Raw genomic sequence first — 21,510 nt, forward strand, 5'->3', positions numbered from 1 at the left:
AGATTTGCATTCCTCTCCAGTGTTTGCCTGGCGCACAACCCGCAATTTAACGCGTAGGCTGGATGGATGCAAGTGGCATTAGAAAGGATAAGAGCAGCAGGGGATAATGTGAGCTCCTCATGTGAAAGAGGCTATCTAGGACCCTCTGTCCCCTTTTCAGAGAAAACTCTGCCTCTTTTGCTGAATTTTTTGCCTGTCTATAGATGACATTTGGAGACAGCTGTCCTCCAGTCACTTTTGTTGCAGAATTGCAAAGATTCCCCCTTCGAGGGCTTTTAATAATACAGAGATTGTCAACCCCTGCGTTGCTAGACCTTGGAGGGTTGGGGTTTGCTCTAAACTTCTTGGAAAGATAATAATTTGAAGGAGAGCGCACGATAATTCTGCTGACTCGGGACAAGGCGTTCGCCTAGAAAACCTTGACTCTTCTCCCTGTTTCTTCCATCCGTCCCACTGTTCTTCCCTTTCCCCTGCTTTTCCTCTCGCTCTTCCATCGCTGCTTTCAAACAGTCGAGAGATACAAATCACGACGATTCCCTCCCCTCACCCCCGCTCCCCACAATTCATGTGCAATAAGGAACTAAAAGGGAATACTAAAGAAGGAGGGAAGCCAGGAGGGAAGATAGCAGCGCAAAATGCAATCGATCGATCGAGGAAAGGTACTCACATGACTGTGGAGCGAGCGGCTTTACACGGACTCTCAGAAAGCTGAAGGTCTCCTCTCGGCCCGTTTTTGTTTGTAGCTCGTCCTCTGCGCAGCTCCCGCAGCAAAGCGATCAAAAGCTGCAACACCGATCGCTTTGCAAAAGGGAACAAACACGGGAGGGTTTGTATTACTCCAGATTCTTGTATGTAGCCTATAAATAGCGAACTTTTAGATGGAAGCAGCTAACAAATGAGAAGAGAAGGCGTAATTTTGCACGGAGACACCCCCCCTGCTTTCCGGGGCAGTTGCTGAAGCTGAAAGTTGTGGGTGTATTACAGCGAAGGAACTGGGCTTGGTCGTGATTATGAATGTAGAATGTGTGGGGTTTTTTGTTTTGCTAAGCTAGTGGCATTCTGCCTCCCCTTGTTGACTACTGGTGCCTGGCAAAAATGTATCCGAATATTGCCGATATATTTAGAATAATAATAGAGATGGGGAATTTGTATAAAGGGGGGCCCTATAAAGCATTAGCTTTCTCGTAGGTTGAACTTGAAATTTTGAAAGCCTGTGTTCCATATATGTGTCATGAACCCACTGAGTGACCTTGAGCAAATCACCCTCTTTGAATCAGTCTTCCATCTGTGAAATGGGATTCACATGGCTATCTCACATGGCTGTTGAGAACACAGCAGGAGTATAGAAGTACTAATAATTGGTGAACTCATCCGCAGCTTATTTGGAATAGGAGTAGGAGAGAATAGATGCTACTGTACAGATGACCAATATCTTCTCACTAAGTAAACTTTGGAACCACACAAGCGTAGCGTTTGTCTATTCAGGCTAGAGTCACCATTGTTATAGGGCACTATTTGGTGGAATTGCCCTAACGTCTTCTGAGGATGGGACTCCTACTATCTTTCTTCTCCTTCATTTACGTTAATAGATTCTGAAGTATTGGCGTTTTCGCGGGGGGGGGGAGCTTCCCCCTCATCAAGGCGGCCCGTGGCTCACCTCTGGGGGCCATTGATTTCCGAGAGCTGGAGGGACTGGCTCCCTGTTAGCGGCGGAGCTGCCGCTGCTAAGGATCCTGAGCCCTGCAGCTCCGAGAGGGGTTTCCTCCCCGTGACAGGTAGCTGTCAGAGCTGCCCGGGTAGGAAGTGCTGACCTGTCTAAAGAAATGCATCTGCGTCTCTGAGAATTTTCCGGACAGATGTTGCCAGTTCACTCCGCGGAGCTTCCATCAATTTGCGCACACTGAGTGGAGTTGATGACTGTTTGGGTTTGGCAGCGGCGGGGAGTTGTGTGTGTGCGTGGATGTGTGTGTGATGCCATCAGACATCCTGTGGCACCGACTCTCTGGGAAATGTCCGCTCCTATACAACAGGGCTTCTCAAGCTCCCTCGCAGCCAGGCTGTGCCCCACAAAAACTAACGCTGGAAAGTCATGGGGAAAGATGACTTTGAGTTCGTTCCCCTGTGGGCTTTTCTCAGCTTGGCTCCTTTTAAAATCATACTTTTTATCTTTCTTTTCTTCCTGCTTCTTCCAGACTTTCTTTCTTTCTGAAATTTGTTTTATCTTTTCCTGTTATGTGTCTTCCTCTCTTTTTTGTCTTCTCCCTTTCCAGATTTTCTCTTTTGCTTCTCAATTTTCTCTTGCTTTTAATTACTGACCTAGCTTATTTCACAGCTCCCAAGGAAAAGCATGCAAAATCACTGAGGTTTTAAGGTACATCAGTGAACATGTTACTCATTTTAGGTCAAAGGCATAATTCATTATTTGAAAACTATGGTTCTTGTATTCAAGCCGCCAACCAGTGAACCTGGTTTCAAAGCAGGTGGCAAGAAACTGTGGATTAAATATAGTAAATCCATATGGGTATTGTTATTTTTTCAAAGAGACAGAAAGATGCTTACTTTGACACTTAGCAACCTGGATTCCATTCAAGGTCATGGTCCTGTGCACAGTTACAGGTAAGTAACTACGTAGGGCTGTGACTTTAAAGTAGTTTAAAATATGAAACATGACTCCCACCCAATTGTCAAGACTTGGAGAGAACATACACCCAGGAAATGTGGTCGTGTGCCCTCATGCACATGTGCGTATGCAACATCAAAGAAGAATATGTATGGGCATATTTAGGGTTTGCAAACCCCTTGACCCAAAATAAACATGCATTTTTATACATTTAAAAACCTGACCAGACATAACTTCTATCATTATTAAGATGAGCATTTGATGATTTATAAGCAGGAGGAACTTTAAAAGAGGGATTTTGTAAAATTTCCAGTTGCTTTTTTTCATATATATCCCCCTTCATTTTCTCTCTCTTTCAGACAGAGAGATTTGGGGGCAGGACACTGATCACTGAATAATCCTGTCTGTATGGAACTTGTTAAACAGGATAAATAGGACATTCATCTAATTAATAAACGCTACAGTGACTCACACTGATTTACACAGGATTTAGTACACATTTTTGCATCCTTGAGAATGCGTTTTGTGCCAGCAGAGGGAAAGCCGGCCTTCTTCTTTAGTAAACTTTTTGTTGGCCTGTAATCTGAATCTATCTATAGGACTAAGGTCAAGTAACTACTAAAACAAAAACCCCTCTTGTGTTATGAGGAAAACTGCAACTGTAACACCCTCTTCCCATTTGGGAGAAGTGGGAGAAGAATTCCTGTTTTCTCTCTGTGAACCAAAAGACAGAGTAACACGCAGCAGTCTCCACATTAGAACAATTCACCTTTTACTTATCTCTTATTTGTTACATAAATAGCCTCTTTAGAACTTACTACCTTGTGTTCTTTCACTAAATAAGAATATACCCAACTTTAATGCTGCTTCTCCACCCACTACTTACCATTTGCAAGATCTGTATTAAATGTTTATAAGACCATACTGCACCTAACAGGACTTGGTTCATTTTGATTGACAGCAGGTTGGTCTTGTGGGCTGCTAATCCTTGTATAGCTTAGCTTTGTAGCCCGCCCGCCCCATTCTCTTTTCCAAGTCAAGTCTAAGGAAACCTAAAAATTGACGCTTTAATACTCCAAAACTGTGTGTGGGGCCAGTGTTTAGCTTGCAGTAATTATGCAGAATTTAAGTTTATTCTTCATGCAGAATCCAAATTAAAACACCTCACTTGCAAATATTTTGTGATGCGATTTTAGCACACAAATGAAAGTTTAAAAGTTTTGATGCAGGCTTGTGCTAATGTTATTCTTGATAAAAGCTGGAAAATAGAGAGCACAGATTGTTAACTGGAAATGGATTATTATTTGGGTGTGATAAAAATGAAGGAAAAGGGCAATAATTCTGGTAGAGCACATGTTTTTGCATGCACAAGGTCCCAAGAGCATCTCTAGCAAGAAAGACACGTAATGGGGGGTGGGGGGGACCTCGGACTCTGGAGACCTCCTGCCAGTCAGAGTAAATACTAATGGCTAGATGGACTAATGGCACAGGGAACCTGCAGCCATCCAGATGTTGTTAAACTACATCTTCCATCATTCCTGATCACTGGCCATGATAGCTAGGGTTGATGGAAGTTGGAAATCGGCAATATCTGGAAGATTATGACATGTGTCCCTAAGATAGGCTGGGGATGGCTGGAGTGTTAGGCAAAGAGGAGGTGTGGAAGGGTTAAAGTAGATAATTGCAAGAAAAAGTAGTTTAAGAAAGGGAGAAGGAAATAAAGATAGGATGGAGGAAAGACTAATGTGGGGACATTGATAGAACTGGGAATAAGTTTGAGGGAACTCAGGGAGGTGTGTTATGAGGAATAAATGCAGGCCCTATGTCTGTTGAACCTGGGATTTTTTCACCTAGACTCCCTTTTATTGAAAATTAAAGGATGAAAGCCCATCAACCTAGCTACCTTTATCAAGAACTATGGGCAAAGTTTAATCACATTGGCCATCACCGTTTGAAATAGCGGCATGCGTTTGTGAACAAGCCGTGACAGATTTTTTTATATATATCACCCGATCTCGCCTCAAACACTACTTTCAACAGAGGCAGTTGTGTAAAATTTCACTCGTTCTACACAAGGTTAATACAAAATAAAACTGAAATCTAACTAAAAATACTTAGAAACACGGAGCTCACAGAGCTGTTCATGTGGGATGAAAATTTGTATATGACATAATGAATACCCCCCCCCCCGCATTACCTGCCAGTTCTCAAAGCATGCTTGGCTATTTTTTCCAAGGAATGAATTTTCCATTTTTTCCATACACAGATCCATAGATCCATCTGGAACCCCTAGTAATATGGATTTACATAAACGAGGTGCAGCCTGCTGTTACCACTAGACATAATGGCCAAACATATTGTGATGCACTTAGGGTGACTTGAATCCAGTGAGATCTTCTGCATTGTACTATATGCGGATCTTCTGTCATGCAGAAAGGGACGGATTGTACTAGAATATGAAATAATCAAACTGGTTTCTTCTCTGAAACCAGAATCAGAAATCTATACTTTTCAAAAGTAACTGTATTTCAGAGGCAAAACTTTTCACAAGTCATCAAACTTCCAGGCTCTTTCTCACACAAATTTGAACTAACACCTCCGTCAGCTCTAGGCAAATGAAGGGCAAAAGTTCTGAAACTGGACATTGCAACCCAGTACTGAAGTGTAACTGAAGTGCAAACAGCTCCTGTCCTCAGATCCAAATGAGACTGTTTTGTTATGGCTTGTTTTCTGAGTTGATTAACTTTTTACAGTCAAGGAGCAATTAAAGATTGCAGGCACCCAAATATCATGAGGGTACTATTAGATTTTGCTTTTTCAAATGTGATATGAATAATATTCTTTCTTTCTATCCACCCATAAATTATCCTATCTCTGTGCTACTATGTATTTCTTTTTACCTTTCACTCGAGAATGTAGGCATAAAAAGATGCAGGGGGATGTTAACACAGGGTGGAAAGATGAGAAACTTAATTGCATGAATCTTTGCTTCAAGTGGATTTTTTTAAAGCTTCTAATACTTCCTCAAGATAGTTAAAGACATTGTTTTCAAAGTGTGCTGTTTAAACAAACTTGATGGAAAAGAAGTTAAAAATAAGTTACAGAGATGGACCAACCTGCTTTATTTATGGGGAACATGTGAGACATTATTTAAACCTGGAGGGGGACCATTTTATAGACAATCCTTTGTTAGAAACGATTGTCATTTTCACTAGATTCCCTTATTTTTGGTTTGTGTGATCTGCCACCTGCCATCTATGCCTGGCCCACTTTCAGCCCCACAGGTGCCTTGCATTGTGTGCATAACTGTGTGTGACCTGAAATGCAGGTGAATAAAAGTCTCACCTGCCTACCTGCCCTAGCCTGCCAAGGTCAATTCAACGGGTCAGCGGAAACAAGGCTTCACGTCTTCCCCGACCGAGCTAGGACAGACTAGAGCTTTGAAGGGGCAGCGTGGAGGCTAAAAGGCAGCTCACTCGCTTTGCTGTCACTGCCGCTCATTGAAAAGGAGGCTTTACTGTCGCCTATAAATGGCCCTGGATCGAAGTCACTTTTTCCACATGAGGCAGCAAAGTTCGAGCACAGTCCCTGCAAGTTCTTGCTGCTATTTTCTGGGACTGCGCTGGCCCCTCAGCTATGTGCCTAGGCATGGCAAGCCTCCTTCCATGCCAAATGCCCACCAGTCCATCCTGGGAGCTTGGTACCAAGCAATGCGAATCCCACCACTCCCACCCCTCCGCCTGAACTTTGCACGGAGACGGAACGAAACACACACAGCCACTCACTGGGGCTCTTTCGCTTTCCTACTCCTGCCCTTCTTCTTTTATGAATAGAGGTGACTTCCAGGGCACGATGCCTCTGCCTTTGTTAATTTCATGCCACGCTAAACTGGGATCAGAGCCCAGGTCCCGCAGATCTCAATTCTGCTGCACACCCTGCTCTCCAGAAGGGTTTTTCTGTCCCTGGCAATCGTTTATATCCCTTTTAAGCAACACACCTGCCTCGGTAAAAGCCCCATTTTCCTGCTCAGATTTACATTCCTCTCCAGTCCGCCCTGTCCCACCGGCACAAAACCTGCAATTTAACGCGTAGGCTATATGCAATTGGGGGGGGGGGTTACTTCATTGTGACGGAGGGGGATGCTTGGGAATGCTTGAAAAGCAGAGAAAGCTTATACATTTGAGAGGATACGAGGCAGCGCATGGGTACTGGCTAAGGTTCTTTTCGCACTCTTCTACAGGCTCCCTGGGGCCCTCTTTCCTCGTCTTCTGAAAGAGTGAACTTAAGCCTCCTTTGCAGAATTTGCAGCCTGTTTCTTTATCATATTAGGCGGCAGCTGCCCAGTGCCCACCAGTCATTTTTTGCTTGCGAAGTATCAGTGATCCCTGTAATCCTTGGGCTTTGGTTCTCATACGGATCTTATCCGTCCGATATTGCCCAATTTTAGGAGGAATGTCTAACTGCCACTATCAGGAGAATTGGAACGAAGCGACACATGGTCATTTTGCTGCACGTTCTCAGCTGATTTAGACTCAGGAGACAAGGTAGTCACTTAGCAAACCTTTCTCTCTCTCTCCGTGGTGCCTTCCGTCACCCACTTTCCATTTACTATACCCCCCTCCTCCCCTTTCATAATTGCTTTCCGCTCACCAAGAATACAAACCTTACACATTTTTGCGGGGCGGGGGTCATAGGGAGGTACTCACATGGCTGTGCGGCGAGCAGTTTACACGGACTCTCTGCAGCTTGGAGGTCTGCTTTCAGCCCGCTTTGATTGTAGCTCGTCCTCTGCGCAGCTCTCGAAGCAAAGCGATCAAAAGCTGCAACACCGGTCACTTTGCAAAAGGGAACAAACACAGGAGGGTTTGTATTACTCCACGTTCGTGTGTGTAGCCTATAAATAGCGAAGTTTTTGATGGAACCAGCTAACAAATGAGAGGAGAAGGCGTAATTTTGCGCAGGGAGCCCCCCTTTCTCTTTGGAAGATTAAACCCCCCAGGCAGTTGCTAGGGCTGAAAATTGAGGGTGTATTGTAGCAAAGGAATTGGGTATGGTGGTGATTATGCATGTGTTTATTGAGGGTTGTTAGGGTACTGTCGTGCTTTCTCGAGACATGCGCGCGGGCGCGCGCACGCACACAAACCACATTTGCTTGAGACTGACCAGAGTTAGAATCACTAACTGCACTTCAAAAGTTCTTAATGATAAAGGGATGGGGCTGAGAAGAGTGGGGTGAGGCACAAAAGGGTTGTTTAGAGAATGTGGCGGAATCAAGACTGAGAGATTCTGGGACAGCTGAGTGAGGGCTCTTTTAAATCAGCCCGTTCCTTTAATTCTGCTTAGGAACCTATAAGCCCAGAGGATGCATTACTGCAAAGCACTTCGCAAACTAAAATATATCTTTTATACAAAAATAATTTCCCTCCTACCCACTTTTTTATTTTTAAGCGTAGGACACAGATCACTCTTTGTCCTTCTTATTACAGAAATATCCCCATCTCCTGAACTTGGGGGCATTTCGCTGACCAGTAACTTGGCACCAAATAAACTTTTGGAACACACAAGCGTAGCGTTTGTCTATGCAGCCTAGGCTCACCATTGTTATAGGGCACTATTTGGTGGAATTGCCCTAACGCCTTCTGAGGATGGGACTCCTACTATCTTTCTTCTCCTTCATTTACCTTAATAGATTCTGAAATATTGGCGTTTTCGCGGGGGGGGGGGAGCTTCCCCCTCATCAAGGCGGCCCGTGGCTCACCTCTGGGGGCCATTGATTTTCGAGAGCTGGAGGGACTGGCTCCCTGTCAGCGGCGGAGCTGCCGCTGCTAAGGATCCTGAGCCCTGCAGCTCCGAGAGGGGTTTCCTCCCCGTGACAGGTAGCTGTCAGAGCTGCCCGGGTAGGAAGTGCTGACCTGTCTAAAGAAATGCATCTGCGTCTCTGAGAATTTTCCGGACAGATGTTGCCAGTTCACTCCGCGGAGGCTTCCATCAATTTGCGCACACTGAGTGGAGTTGATGACTGTTTGGGTTTGGCAGCGGCGGGGAGTTGTGTGTGTGTGTGGATGTGTGTGTGATGCCATCAGACATCCTGTGGCACCGACTCTCTGGGAAATGTCCGCTCCTATACAACAGGGCTTCTCAAGCTCCCTCGCAGCCAGGCTGTGCCCCACAAAAACTAACGCTGGAAAGTCATGGGGAAAGATGACTTTGAGTTCGTTCCCCTTTGGGCTTTTCTCAGCTTGGCTCCTTTTAAAAATCATACTTGTTTATCTTCCTGCTTATTCTAGATTCTCCTTTTTCTTTCTTGGCTAATGCCGTCACCCCCCCCCATCCTTTTAAGTTCTTGTGGTTTTGTCATTTCTTGCTCCCAGAGCTTTGCCCCTCTGTTTGAGTTTCCTGAATTTGAGGAGTTTGCTTCTGCATCTCCAAAGCAGGGTAGCCTATTCCCAGCTGTCCCCATCACTTCTGGCTTTTGCAGGCAACGCGTGTTTTCCTCTGCCTGTATGGAAGTGGCGCACTGAGTGTCCATATCTAGGAGCCATCCCCTGCTCTGGGGACCTTTGACATCCCTTTCAAACGCGGCCGCTTCCTGCTGCGCACAATGGATACACGCAGTGCTTATCTTCACAATGGCCACTGTGCGGATATGATCAAAGGTAGAGAAGAGATTGCTTTCAATCTCTAGCGTGTGTATACAGTATTAATTTAATGTGCATCATATATACCGATTCTGGATAATAAACTGTATGCCATAAACACACATGCTAAGAAGCGATGATTATGTCTTTCAGATGTTCGTGCGCTGAGCGCTTTTTGCTTGGGAATGAAGTCTGTCACCCCGCTGCTCTTCCGTGCAAAAGGGTTCAGGAAGCAGGCTGGAGAGAGCCGTCCGCAGTCCCCTGCTGCTCCCCTCTGTGCTGGACTGGGGATATTAAATCGTTACTTCTGGCAGGCTCCGAGATGCTCTCAAGTGGTTTTTAGTCTGGCGCTCTGGTCTATCCATATACATTTCCAATCTCATGGCTCATAAACTATTAGCAAAAGGATTTCATTATTCACCTTCTGTATCCTACAAAAGACAGAGGGGTAAAATATACTCCTGGTAACAATGAGAACTGAGCTAGGTTTAAATCACGCCGAGCTGGAGAGCTAAGCCTCCGCAGTTTCAGGGTCCGTGTAAGCCTTCCCCTCTGTAGGTATGCCCATCTATCTAGCAATCTAGCTTTTCGGATGAAATTGTGTCCCTTTCCTCTTTTCTTTTCCCCCTTCCTCCCCCCCCCCACACGGTTGTGCACATTTGCTTTGCGCAGAGGCCATTGTTCAGGAGAGATCAAGTGGCGGGGAGAGAGGGAACCTTTTCTTGAAGCAGGGGGTCGAAGAGGAGCATTTCACATTGTGCATGAAACGAGAGGGGGAGACTTCCAAAAGAATCATTAGCAAAGCTGAATAAGGAACCGCAGAGCAAGCCCAAGCAGGTGCCAGGTGTGTCAAGAACGCGTGGAAGTTACTTTTGCTCCTCGCAAGAATCTGATCGACCCAGCAAGCGCCCGAACACAAAGGCAAATGTTGCTGCTGCTGTCATTCCTCCAGACAACTGATGGGATGGTTTTCCAGGGAGCCCAGAGAAGGAGCCCTCGGGGCAAAGAGAGGGTCACCAACACAATTTCGAGATACTTCAAAGCTACCCGCCGATTTGTATTCGGATTGAAACATCACCAGGAAGCCATCGGGTTGCCTGTGCCCCCTAAAAGTGAGAAGAGAAGAGTTGGGTCATGCAAACTTGCAAACACAATGAAATGCTGTGGGAACACATGGAGGGCAGTGGGATGGGGGGCAGAGCAGGGCAACCAGAAAGCTCAGCCCAGAGGACAGCCAGGGCTAGGTTTCAGCTAGCACAGTCCAACTGGTCTCCTTTTATTCTTGAAATGGTCACTCGCCTAGCAAATGTATAGAAATAGAAGGCTCAGATACGTGTGTGCCCCCAAAGCGCGCAAGCAAGCAAGCAAGCAAGCGCGCGCACAGGCCCCTCGAAGTGCCTCACCTGAGTAAGAAAGAAGAATAATTTCCAGAAAATAAAAGAGAGGCCCCCCGCGCAATGAGCCTCCTTTCCTTCTTCTCCTTGCTTCCCAATGGGCTGCAGCCACATTCACACTGACACAGGAAAAAGCAGTTGGGGAGGTTTAAAATCAGGAAAGGCAGCGGGAGGAAAGAGGCACCACCAACACTTAGCAATTTGGGCAGCGCACGCAACAAAAAAATTATGTGAGCGAAGTCTCAGGTCATTTTCAAGAAACAGGCCAATGTTCTCCGGCTGCTTAATATACATGGTGTGGGAAATGGCAGGAAAACCCACAGCGAAGGGCCGGAGCCATAAAGAAAGGAATCCAAATTACCACTTAATGTCCATATGTATTTGGGGGCCAAGGTGGGTAATGAAATAAGGCACACTTCAAAGATAAGGTTTTAAACTTTATATAATGACCTCCTTTTTTTGCATCTCAAGTCATTTAAAAGGAGTGGGGGAGGGTGTAAACAGAGACTTGCATGATGCAGTGGTTTTAAATACATATATATATTATTTACAGGTACTAAATAACTGTGTGGGCTGAGTAATTAAGCACCGTGAGGGAAAGCAGCAAAGTGACTGACCTTGGGTGACTTTTTAATATAATTAAGACCTCAACCTGAGAAATATCTGCTATATATATATATATATATATATGCTTTCGTAGATTTTCACGGGTACAGGAATGCAGGTTTTGGTGTCTTCGGGTGTCTTCCCGTGTAAGAGTCGGGGTGTCTGTGCGACGTTTCGACGAGGTCTCACTCGTCATCTTCAGGCTGGTGCTTTCGGCTTCTTGTTACTGGAACAGAGCAGAGTCTGGTGTTTGAGTTCCTATAAATACTGTGGAGGGGTGTGGTGTATAGCCTCCAACGTTCTGGGCAGAGAGGAAGTTCCTAGATTAGTGTGCCTTTTCTTCTTTTGTTCCTTAATTACTTGAGGGATATCTTGAGTGATTTCATGAGTGATATTCTGAATACCACTGGGTGGGTCATTAAGTGTAGATTAGTTGCTAAAGCTTTCGTGTCTTGACCTCTTGAGCTTGTGAAGAGTTTTTCTGAGAAGATGGCTGTGCTGCATTTAGTTGTGCTCTGGCTTGGCTTCGTGTATAGGGGCGAGCTGTGGTTTTGTGCTTTGTGCCAGCCAGATCTGTGTAGGGATTGCATATATATATATATATATATATATATATATATATATATATGCTTTCGTATATATATATATATATATATATATATATATATATATATATACTGTTCCAGTAACAAGAAGCCGAAAGCACCAGCCTGAAGATGACGAGTGAGACCTCGTCGAAACGTCGCCCAGACACCCCGACTCTTACACGGGAAGACACCCGAAGACACCAAAACCTGCATATATATATATATATATATATATTGCACACACGCATACCGTATACACACACACACACACAAAATACCTGCTACACCTCTTTTGGAGCATAACTACATTAACTGAAAGGGGTTGGTATGTGGTACACTTAACACTCTTTCTTACGACAGTTATTGAAAAGGGTTTTGTTTTGTTTTGCGGACAAAACAAATTTGTTTTGTTTCACTCACCACATTAATCAAAGGTGGATTAAAAAGATCAGATCACTTGAAAAGGTATCTGTTCTGATCGCTCTGAAAATGCTAAACTGTTTCAGTGTTAGAGATAAGCCATGGTGGCGTGACTTGCTGACACAAAGGTCGGCAAGGGTTACACCTCAGAAGTTTTAACGGCCTCGGAGCTAACGTTTCCCGCCACTTTTTCGCGCCAAAACAGCAAACAGACGGGGCTGAGGAGAAAGACTTCGGGCTGCCCGCCCAGCGACAGCAAAGCAAGGCGGGGCAAAGCCAGTGGATGCGGCTGTCCGTTGCTGCAGCCTCTTGTTTTGCCAAGAGTTGGTTCCCCTCCGTGAGGGAAAGCAGCAGAAAGTAGACTTAGGAGTCTGTTGATCAGTTCATAGGCAGCACACAGTCACCCATCAGCTTTTCTCCAGGAAATATTTTCTCACCTCTCCCTTCCAACATCCTTCTTATGGTTTCAGAATCCCATAAGAGGAGGGAGGGATGGGGGAGAGAGATCTCGCCTCCAACCCCATCTGAAAAACAAAAATGCTTATTTACTTCTGTCCACTCAGGTTTCTTTTGTTGAGCAAAGGACACTGCAGGCAAAATTATCTCATGTACTACAGCTCTCCCTTGTGCTCCTGGACTGAGTTTTTTATTGCTCATGCCTACCCTTTAAGCAGCTGGAGTGCATTCCACACCACAACTAGCCACCCCAGTGTATAACTCAAGAGTTAAAGAGTAACTCCTGCTGGAGGTAATAAGTAATAAAGGGCTTCTGTTACAGTGTGTATGTGTGATGTGCTCCCTTTCTTCTCCCTACCACCCAGCATAAATTTAGAGTTTCGGATGAGAACCTGAGAGGCCAGGGTTCAAAGCCCTGCTTGGGCGTGAAGCTTGCTGGGCGACCTTGGGCCAGTCACTCATTCTCAGCCTGGCAGGGTTGTTGTGAGGATACTGTGGGGTAGGTCTGATCCAGCAGGGTTCTTTGTACAGCCTTATGTAAATATGGGCTGTACATTTCAACTACCATTCTGGTCTTTTTAAAAATTATTCTTTTGTCTTTCCTATTCTTATGCAGAAATAAAGTAGTTTCTCTCTCTCCTCCTCCTCCCAGTTTGCATTGGTGAGTTGCACGCCAACATACAAAGTCCCAAAGCAAAAACAGCCCTTGCAAACAGTTTATTTATTTTGCTGATTTAAAATGTTTTTTATTATAATAGAAACACACTCTGAAACAAAGTAGAAGGGTTCCATCTTTGCACAGCATAATGCTTTGTTCAGGAAATCTCCAGGATTTTCCTAACATCCCAAGTTTTAGGGACACAGAGTTACACAAGATCATAAATTAAGCTGCCACCGAAGCAGAGCACACACCTGATATCCAGGAAGGCACAAGGGCTGGCTAGCTCCAGCTGATCCCACATTTGATTTACTCTGAATATATTAAGATGTATTCTGAAATGTTTTGATAAGAAAATAGGAGTCAGCAATTTGATTTGGAAAGCCTTTTGTTGCTGAAAACGGCTGCACTTTTAAAAGCCAAGGCATTTGTTGTTATTGTGGATGTTTCCATGATCCACCCTCTGCTGCACTGTTGTAGCTCATCAATTATTGTCAGTAGTTAGCTCTTCCTGGAGACAGTTGTGTGAAGTTCTTTAGACAGCCTGTCCACTCCAGGCCTTTAGCACCTGCAGTTGTGCCAGTCCAGGAAATTCATCTTTGGCAAAGGATTTTGAAACAACTATAAAGTCAGCAGCTCTGATTAAACTAGTCACCTAGGAGAAGCATCTGTCTTCAGCAGAGTCCTGGAGTCCTGCTGCACAGCAAACCTCCTGTTAGATCAGGGCCCTGCCATTCTTCCTATGTAAGGCCCTCCGGCAGCAGTCTTGGCTAAGGATGTTTATTTCATTGTTAATACATTCAGACATTAATGCAAGCCATGGCCCTAAATGCAGGCAGCTTGTTTTATGCTTAACTTCATTAACTTTATTCCTAACTCTGCTCCACCTGTCTCTGTCCCACAGAACAATCCACACCACAATTTCAAATAACTAGAAAATCCAATAAATATGTCATATATATCCTGGAAAAGTTTATGATGTCATAGAGTGATATGAAACACTAGTCTTATTCAGGGTAAAGCAACTGAAGAGACATGACTAATTTAGGTTCACTAATTCCAATGGGGATATTCCAAGTAGGATTTAGTTGACTACCACTCACTAGGGCAAATCATGGCAAGTCTTTGTATTTCCTTACCCCTCCCCATTATACAGTGCCTTGCACATTTGATAATAGTATCAAGAACCTATTTATAAATTGATTTTAAAAAATATAATAACACAACTTCCATTATTTATAGCAGCATTTAAACATTTTCTTAATAGATCAGTAGTTTCTGATAAAGGCAACAGGACAGAAAGAATCATTATTGTCCTGTAACATATTAAGCTCCTTTCCTTTATTTTCTGTTTATGGGCACCCTGAGGCATGATCCCTTGATCACTGCTATACAGGGCCACTTGCTACTCCTACAATATCTCTATGAGTGTACAAATTCCAGAAGTCCCCATTCCAAGAAGTGGATGTGGTAAATCAGTGTGACCACAACCAGTCTGTCCCAAAGCTATCCAGCTTATGAACTGGTAGTTTATAAAAGAGGAGTACACACTTAGTAAAGAGTCTAACATTTCAGTAAGGCTGCAAGCTGATTAATCCCAGGTGATGGAACATATATAACAGAAGCATGTGTCTCTGTATCCAGAGCTGACTCTCTCCAGGAGAGAGAGGGCTTGTGGACTTAAAAATTAACTAGTCATGTTTTGTAACTGCAAGTGTTAGCTCTGACTCTCTCTTTCCATCTGTGTTTCTTATTATTATGACTTTCAACACGTGAGAGTCCAAACCATGTGGAGACTTTCAAAGGCAATGGGAGTATGCCTCAATGGACTCAACGGGGTTTACTCCTAAGTAGATAAAGGTCCCCTGGACAGTTATGGGGTGCGGCGCTCATCTCCGCTTTCAGGCCGAGGAAGCCAGCATTTGTCTTGCAGACAGTTTTCTGGGTCATGTGGCCAGCATGACTAAACTGCTTCTGGCGCAACGGAGCACCATGAGGGAAGCCAGAGCGCATGGAAACGTCGTTTACCCCTTTACCTCCTAAGTAGACATGCATAGGATTGTACAACATTTTTATAAGCAAAGTTGTCATGATCTTGTGTTTCCCTACATTCCTGCTTTTATGTCTTCTGTTTTGCCTTCACCTTTATTTTAAGATTATCCATCTGCTCTGGGTCAAGAATTCTGGCCTTTAAAAAAAGAACACCTCTGCTTGGTTGAACTCTGCGTGCATGAACTGAGCAGCAGCTCATATTCTTGAATGAAATAAAAACAGCTTTCAAAAACACAGCTGTTTGCAAAACATTGTATAAATAACACTGTGGAACAGAAAAAGCACGAAAAGCACTGATAACAAAGGATGAAACAGAGGGCTTATCCACACTTACCTTTCCTTGGCACTTTCTAGCACAGCCCATGCTTTGAAGCTCAGCATTCAAATGCTCCCCCCCCCCCGGAGCTTTCCTCATAAAAACCTACTCTTTAAAGCTGAATTGGAGCAAATGACAATCTGCACAAAACCCTGGCCATTTGCTCTGATTGAGTACTAAAGATTTTTTTTGTGTGGGAAAGCTCTGAGGCAAATAAAATACCACTCAGACACGGAGCTTTAAAGTACAGACGTGCCTAGAAAGAGTGAGGCAAAAGATAAGTGTAGATAAGTACTGAGCAAGGTTGGGAAGAAGGTAGATATGGATCTACTGGTAGATCCATAGGTGATCTTGAGTAGATCAACAAGGGTTTCCAACTTCCAATTATTTAACAATAGCATCTAGAAAAAACCCTTTCTCACTCTAAGTTATGATAATTAAACAAAGAAAATTTTGGTGGAGAACAGAAGCAGATTTTTGCCAGTCCAGTCCTACCATGTGCCACAGTGAAGCAACCTTCATGGAAAGGGTGGGGGAATGAAGGCAGGAACTGGAGTCTGAATCGGTACATTTTGCATTCTGCAGTTAGTGCAGAATACTGCAGCATGATCACTGACAGGGCTCTGATCCTGCAAGTATCAACCTCTGCTTGAAAATTTGCACTGGCTACTAATTTGCAACAAGTTCAAGGTTTTACTGTTAGTATATACAGTGGCACCTCGGGTTGCGAACGTGATCCATGTGGGAGGCACGTTCACAACCCGCAGTGTTCGCAACCCGTAGCGTGATGTGATTCAGTGCTTCTGCGCATGCACAAAGTGCGATTTAGTGGTTCTGTGAATGCGCGAGCACAGAAACCTGGAAGCAACCCGTTCCAGTATTTCCAAGTTCAGCACGTCCATAACCCGAAAATGCGCAACCTGCAGCACTCGCAACCCGAGGTATGACTGTATAGCCCTTAGAAGCTTGGAACCAATAACCAATTTACAGTGGTACCTTGGATCTTGAACGTAATCTGTTCCAGAAGTCCGTTTGACTTCTGAAACATTCGAAAACCAAGGTGCAGCTTCCGATTGGCTGCAGGAACTTCCTGCACTTAAGCAGAAGCGACGTCTGACATTGGGCTTCCGAAAAATGTTCAAAAACCAGAACACTTACATCCAGGTTTTCAGTGTTCAGAAGCCAATTTGTTCATCAACTAAGCCATTTGAGAACCAAGGTTCCACTGTACTTGAAGGACTGCTTTGCTCTGCAAGTGCTACATGACCAATTCAATCCACAGAACTTTCATAATTCCAAGTGCCACATAGTGTTCATTCTATATCCCTGAGGGGTTTATCTTTCAGTACGACAGCACCTATGCTTTAGAACCCCCGGCCTATTTACTTTAGTAGGCACCTTCATACTCTTTTATCTACTTTCTAAAAACTTTTTTATTTCAGCCAGGCTATCAGTTACATAAACTTGTTTTTAAATTCTTGCTGATTTTATCTGCTTATTTTTGCTAACTATTTTCCTGTTTCATGTACACTGCTTAGAGATTTTATTATTGTTATTAAGTTGTTTACTAAATTTCAGTACAATCCATGAAAGTTCATGGGAAGGTATCTTCCTATTCCAATCCTTCTCTGCACTGTTTTCCATTAGTGACACATATACTGAGGCTCTCTCTTGAACAGAGCTGTGTTCATTTTCTCTCTTAACAATACAAACCACCAGGAGATTATGCAAATGACACTGGGGGAGGAGGGGCACACTGGAAGTTTCAGTCCTTCTTGTCACCACACTGCTTACTACTAGAAGCATAAAGCTCCTAGACTTTTGGCTAAGAACATACCACAACAGCTTAGACAATGGCAACGTTAGGATTGGGAAGGTGCTCATTTCCATACACTAAAGCCCAAACTCAACCACTTTGACTCCAAGGCTTCAGTTAATGTTACAGAAGCTCAGGCAATGCCTAACAAGGCCTGGCATACTGGGTAGATATGGCTGGAGCAATCTATTCTGCTGCCCTAGCTGAAAATTAATGTTCCTGTTGGCCTCATCTTACTGCATGCTGAATGCTTGGGGATTGAAATGCTTATCTGGGCCTTGTTTTGAATATTCATTTTAAATTATGACGAGGCTTCCTAGTTCTTCGCAACTTTGTTTGCACCATACTTGAGGATACTTGAATAGGGAACAGAGGGTGGTAGTTATTACAGAATAAGAAACATGGATTGGGTATGTTTGCCTCCCTTACTATATATGGTCCTAAACTTTGTGCTAACAAAGGGAAAAAAATCTTGTTACACAGAACACTAGCAATTTATTTGGCCAGGGCTGTGTCCTATAGTGGAAGAAGTAATAATATAGACACACGTGCCCTCCTGGCCATATACAGAGTGCCTTTCACTCCTCACTAAAGATTTGCAACAACTCAGGAGTAAGGAGAAGCTGGAGCAGATGACATTGCTTCGTTTAGGATTGGTGCTTATAAATTGTTTTTATTGATTTTCTAGGTGTGCTATATTTTCATTGATTCCTTTAAATTGTTTTAGGAACTGTTTGTGTGTACACACACCACACACACACACACACACACACACACACAGAGAGAGAGAGAGAGAGAGAGAGAGAGTTTTATTTTATAAGCCATCTTGATTTTTACTTTTAAAGATGGGATACATACCTTTAAAAACAAACAAACAAAATTCCTCCAAAGTAATTTGAGACACAGTACCTCTCTCTTTTTAAATTTAGCAGCACATGTTATGGAATACTCATGGGCAGTCTTTGGTTGCGGAATATGATAAGACTTTACCATCCTCACACCAATTTCCTCAACTAAAGGTATAATGCTTTGAAATAAGACCTGGATAAAGGAAAAAACTCTCAGACAACACTTTGCAGCTTAGTGCCCACTCAAGAGGCAGAATAAATCTTTTTTTCTTTTCAAAGTTTGTATCAGTGGCGTAGCGTGGGTTGTCAGCACCCGGGGCAAGGCAAGTAATTTGCGCCCCCTAACCCGTGGATTTTAGCACTCGAGTCTCTTCTGCCGCCCCCCAGATGTTGCGCCCAGTGCGGCTGGCCCCCCCTGCACCCCCACGCTACGCCACTGGTGTGTATTGAAAACTAATTACAGTAATTGTTCTCTCTCCTACACTTTATGTCTACTGAGGGCTACCCACTTTGAAACTTGCCTTTCTCAGACATAAAAGGAAGCTGCACTTTAAAACAGGTCTGGGAACCTCAGGTCTTGAACCAGAGGCTTAATTTGGCTCTCCAGGCCTCTCTTTCCTGCCCTCATAACTCTGCCCAGGTCATTCCCCTCATCAGGCCATGCCCCCCAGCCCTGCTCCACACCCTCTTTGAATGCTTTTGCCTAGTTGGAACCTATTCTTAACTATAATGCCTCTTGCTTTCCTGGATCTAGAGATACGTGTGGAATGTATGCATAGAAACATCTGACTTGTGTGTTGCTGGAATGCAGTCTATTGTATAAAGGTAAGAGCCACATCCTTTCCTCTACCCGTTTTTGACTCTGGCCTTCTCTCCTTCTCTCACTTCCAAAGAGACTGATTTTCAGATCTTGCAGATTCTGGTTTGCTATCTTGTTTCCTTATCCTACCTTACAAATCAGCTTTTTTTTCAAATCAGTGAAGAAAGGCAAGAGAATGAACCAAAAACAAGAAAAAAGGAGAGGAAAAGAAAGTGAGGGAGTTGCAAGACACCCCCCCATCTCTCAGGGAACCTGACATGACTCTGTAAATAGAATGCAGTTCTTCACAGTGATCAAATTAGCTCTCAAGGAATCATCCTAAACATTCCACTGAGAAACTAAAACAGCTTGTCCTATTAGATTGTCTGTGGCAGTCTTTCTTTTGAAAGTGCTCTCGCCTGATCTGACCTCAGAGTATCAGTTTAAAATAGTGTAAGGAAGTCCTAGCAGGTCTAAGGTACACTTAGTGGTGAATAATTGAGTAAGGGAACAGTTCACCTTCGACAAATAAAGAATAGAAGTAAGGAAAGAGTCAAAATCCTTGTAAAGAGGCTTATTGGGAGTGTTCAAGCTGAAATATCATTATTGCCCTAACACACCATTCTAGCTTTCAAGAAAGGAGATGAGGGAAAGGAAACTCAAATCCTACTCTCTTTTGTAGGCATAATCCACCATCTGCATCCAGATTCACAAGCAGACTGCACCTGCCTGATGCACGTTCCTATAATTTTGTGACACTAGGTGACTGCTTCAATTGCCTAGTAGGTTGAGCCTCTCCTACATACAGTGACTCGTATTTTCCTTTTCATGTCAGAAAACCTACAGGATCTTTGCTTTAATTTGATCCTTCATTTCTATTCCTAGGACTATGCTGAGTGCATTGAGATCAGTGTTCACTGAATGCATCTGTCTCAGAGGAGTGATTATATATATATATATATATATATATATATATATATATATATATATAAAAACTAGAGATGGAGAGAAATTTGGTTCACATCACATTTAAATCCCTGGCTTCTAATTAGCTACTGGGCTCTCAGTTCAAGGTGCCAGTTCTGGTGTATAAAGTTCTATACACCTTGGGACCAGGATACCTGAAAGACCATCTCACCCTTTGTATACCCAGTTGATCACTGTGCTCTGCTGGTGAGGGCCTCCTGCAGTAAACATTTTATCAGACAGTCTGTTCCACACAATATAGGAATCAGGCCTTAAATGTTGTGACAGCTACCTTTGGAATTCCCTCCCCTTGAACATCTGTTTCCCGCCACGGGTCCTGCCTACTGAAAACCTTCCTCTTCCAACAAGCCTTTTAAGAGATAGCTTTCCCAATCTGCAACTGTACTGGAATTGCTTTTAAGATGTTTTAAATATGCTTTTATTGTTTCATCTCTTGTCCCACCCCCTGAGCTCCTGGACGAAGAGTGGGGTATAAATTTAATAGAAATAAAAACATGTGAACCTAACGTAATTCACATATCCCAAAACAATATATGAACCAAAATGCAGCCCTCCTTTGAAATTTGCATTTCTCTGAATTTTGTTATGTTGGTCTCCAAACCAAAATATTTCTATGAAAATGTATGTATTAGGGGATAATGTGCATAAAAATGAATGTATTAGTGATCACAGGATACACACTGCATTATATTAGGGAAATTTGCTTGCAAAACTGTGTACAGTGGTACCTTGGGTTACATATGCTTCAGGTTACATACGCTTCAGGTTACAGACTCCGCTAACCCAGAAAAAGTGCTTCAGGCTAAGAACTTTGCTTCAGGATGAGAACAGAAATCGTGCTCTGGCGGCGCGGCAGCAGCGGGAGGCCCCATTAGCTAAAGTGGTGCTTCAGGTTAAGAACAGTTTCAGGTTAAGAACGGACCTCCGGAACAAAGTAAGTACTTAACCCAAGGTACAACTGTATTAGGCAAAATTGCCTATAAATATGGTATTAAGGGAAATGTGTGCTAAAATGCTGTGAATTTTCATTAAGACTTAAAAAAGAATCCTGCAAATTGATGAAGAAATGGGACAAACTGGACCTAAGACTGGAGAAATGAGAAACTGGGGTAAACAAAAATTCACCCATCCCTACAGGTAACTGGGAAGATATATATTAAGGAATGGATAATATTGGCTCAAGTTCAGAAACAGCAGAGGGTTGTTTAAGTAAATGGAAATTTGCAAAATTTTAATTTGAAAGCAGAAATTATGAACAGCAGTAGGCAGCAAATTGAGAAGGGCAAAGAGATTGACACGTTAAATAATATAGA

General features: G+C 43.6%; 1 protein-coding gene across 9 annotated transcripts in view; it reads right to left on the reverse strand.

Moving 5' to 3' along the window:
* The window catches only part of ESRRG (estrogen related receptor gamma), a 481,625-nt gene extending 474,171 nt beyond the window's left edge, over positions 1-7,454 (reverse strand). For 8 of the 9 annotated variants that reach the window (XM_082217701.1, XM_082217711.1, XM_082217706.1 and 5 more), the window contains exons 1-2: positions 7,327-7,454; positions 668-798 (exon numbers count right to left, since the gene is read on the reverse strand). Coding sequence is in view for 1 of the 9 variants with exons in the window: in XM_082217716.1 (XP_082073842.1) it covers positions 668-798; positions 6,618-6,638 (152 nt within the window). In the remaining 8 variants the exon portion in view is untranslated. Of the gene's footprint in view, positions 1-667; positions 799-6,617; positions 6,661-7,326 lie in introns of those variants that run through there. The other variant, XM_082217716.1, reaches the window with a different exon arrangement.
* Positions 7,455-21,510: the final 14,056 nt, after the last annotated feature.

This window comes from Podarcis vaucheri, assembly GCF_965113315.1.
Source record: "Podarcis vaucheri genome assembly, chromosome: 3".
Lineage (NCBI taxonomy): Eukaryota > Metazoa > Chordata > Lepidosauria > Squamata > Lacertidae > Podarcis > Podarcis vaucheri.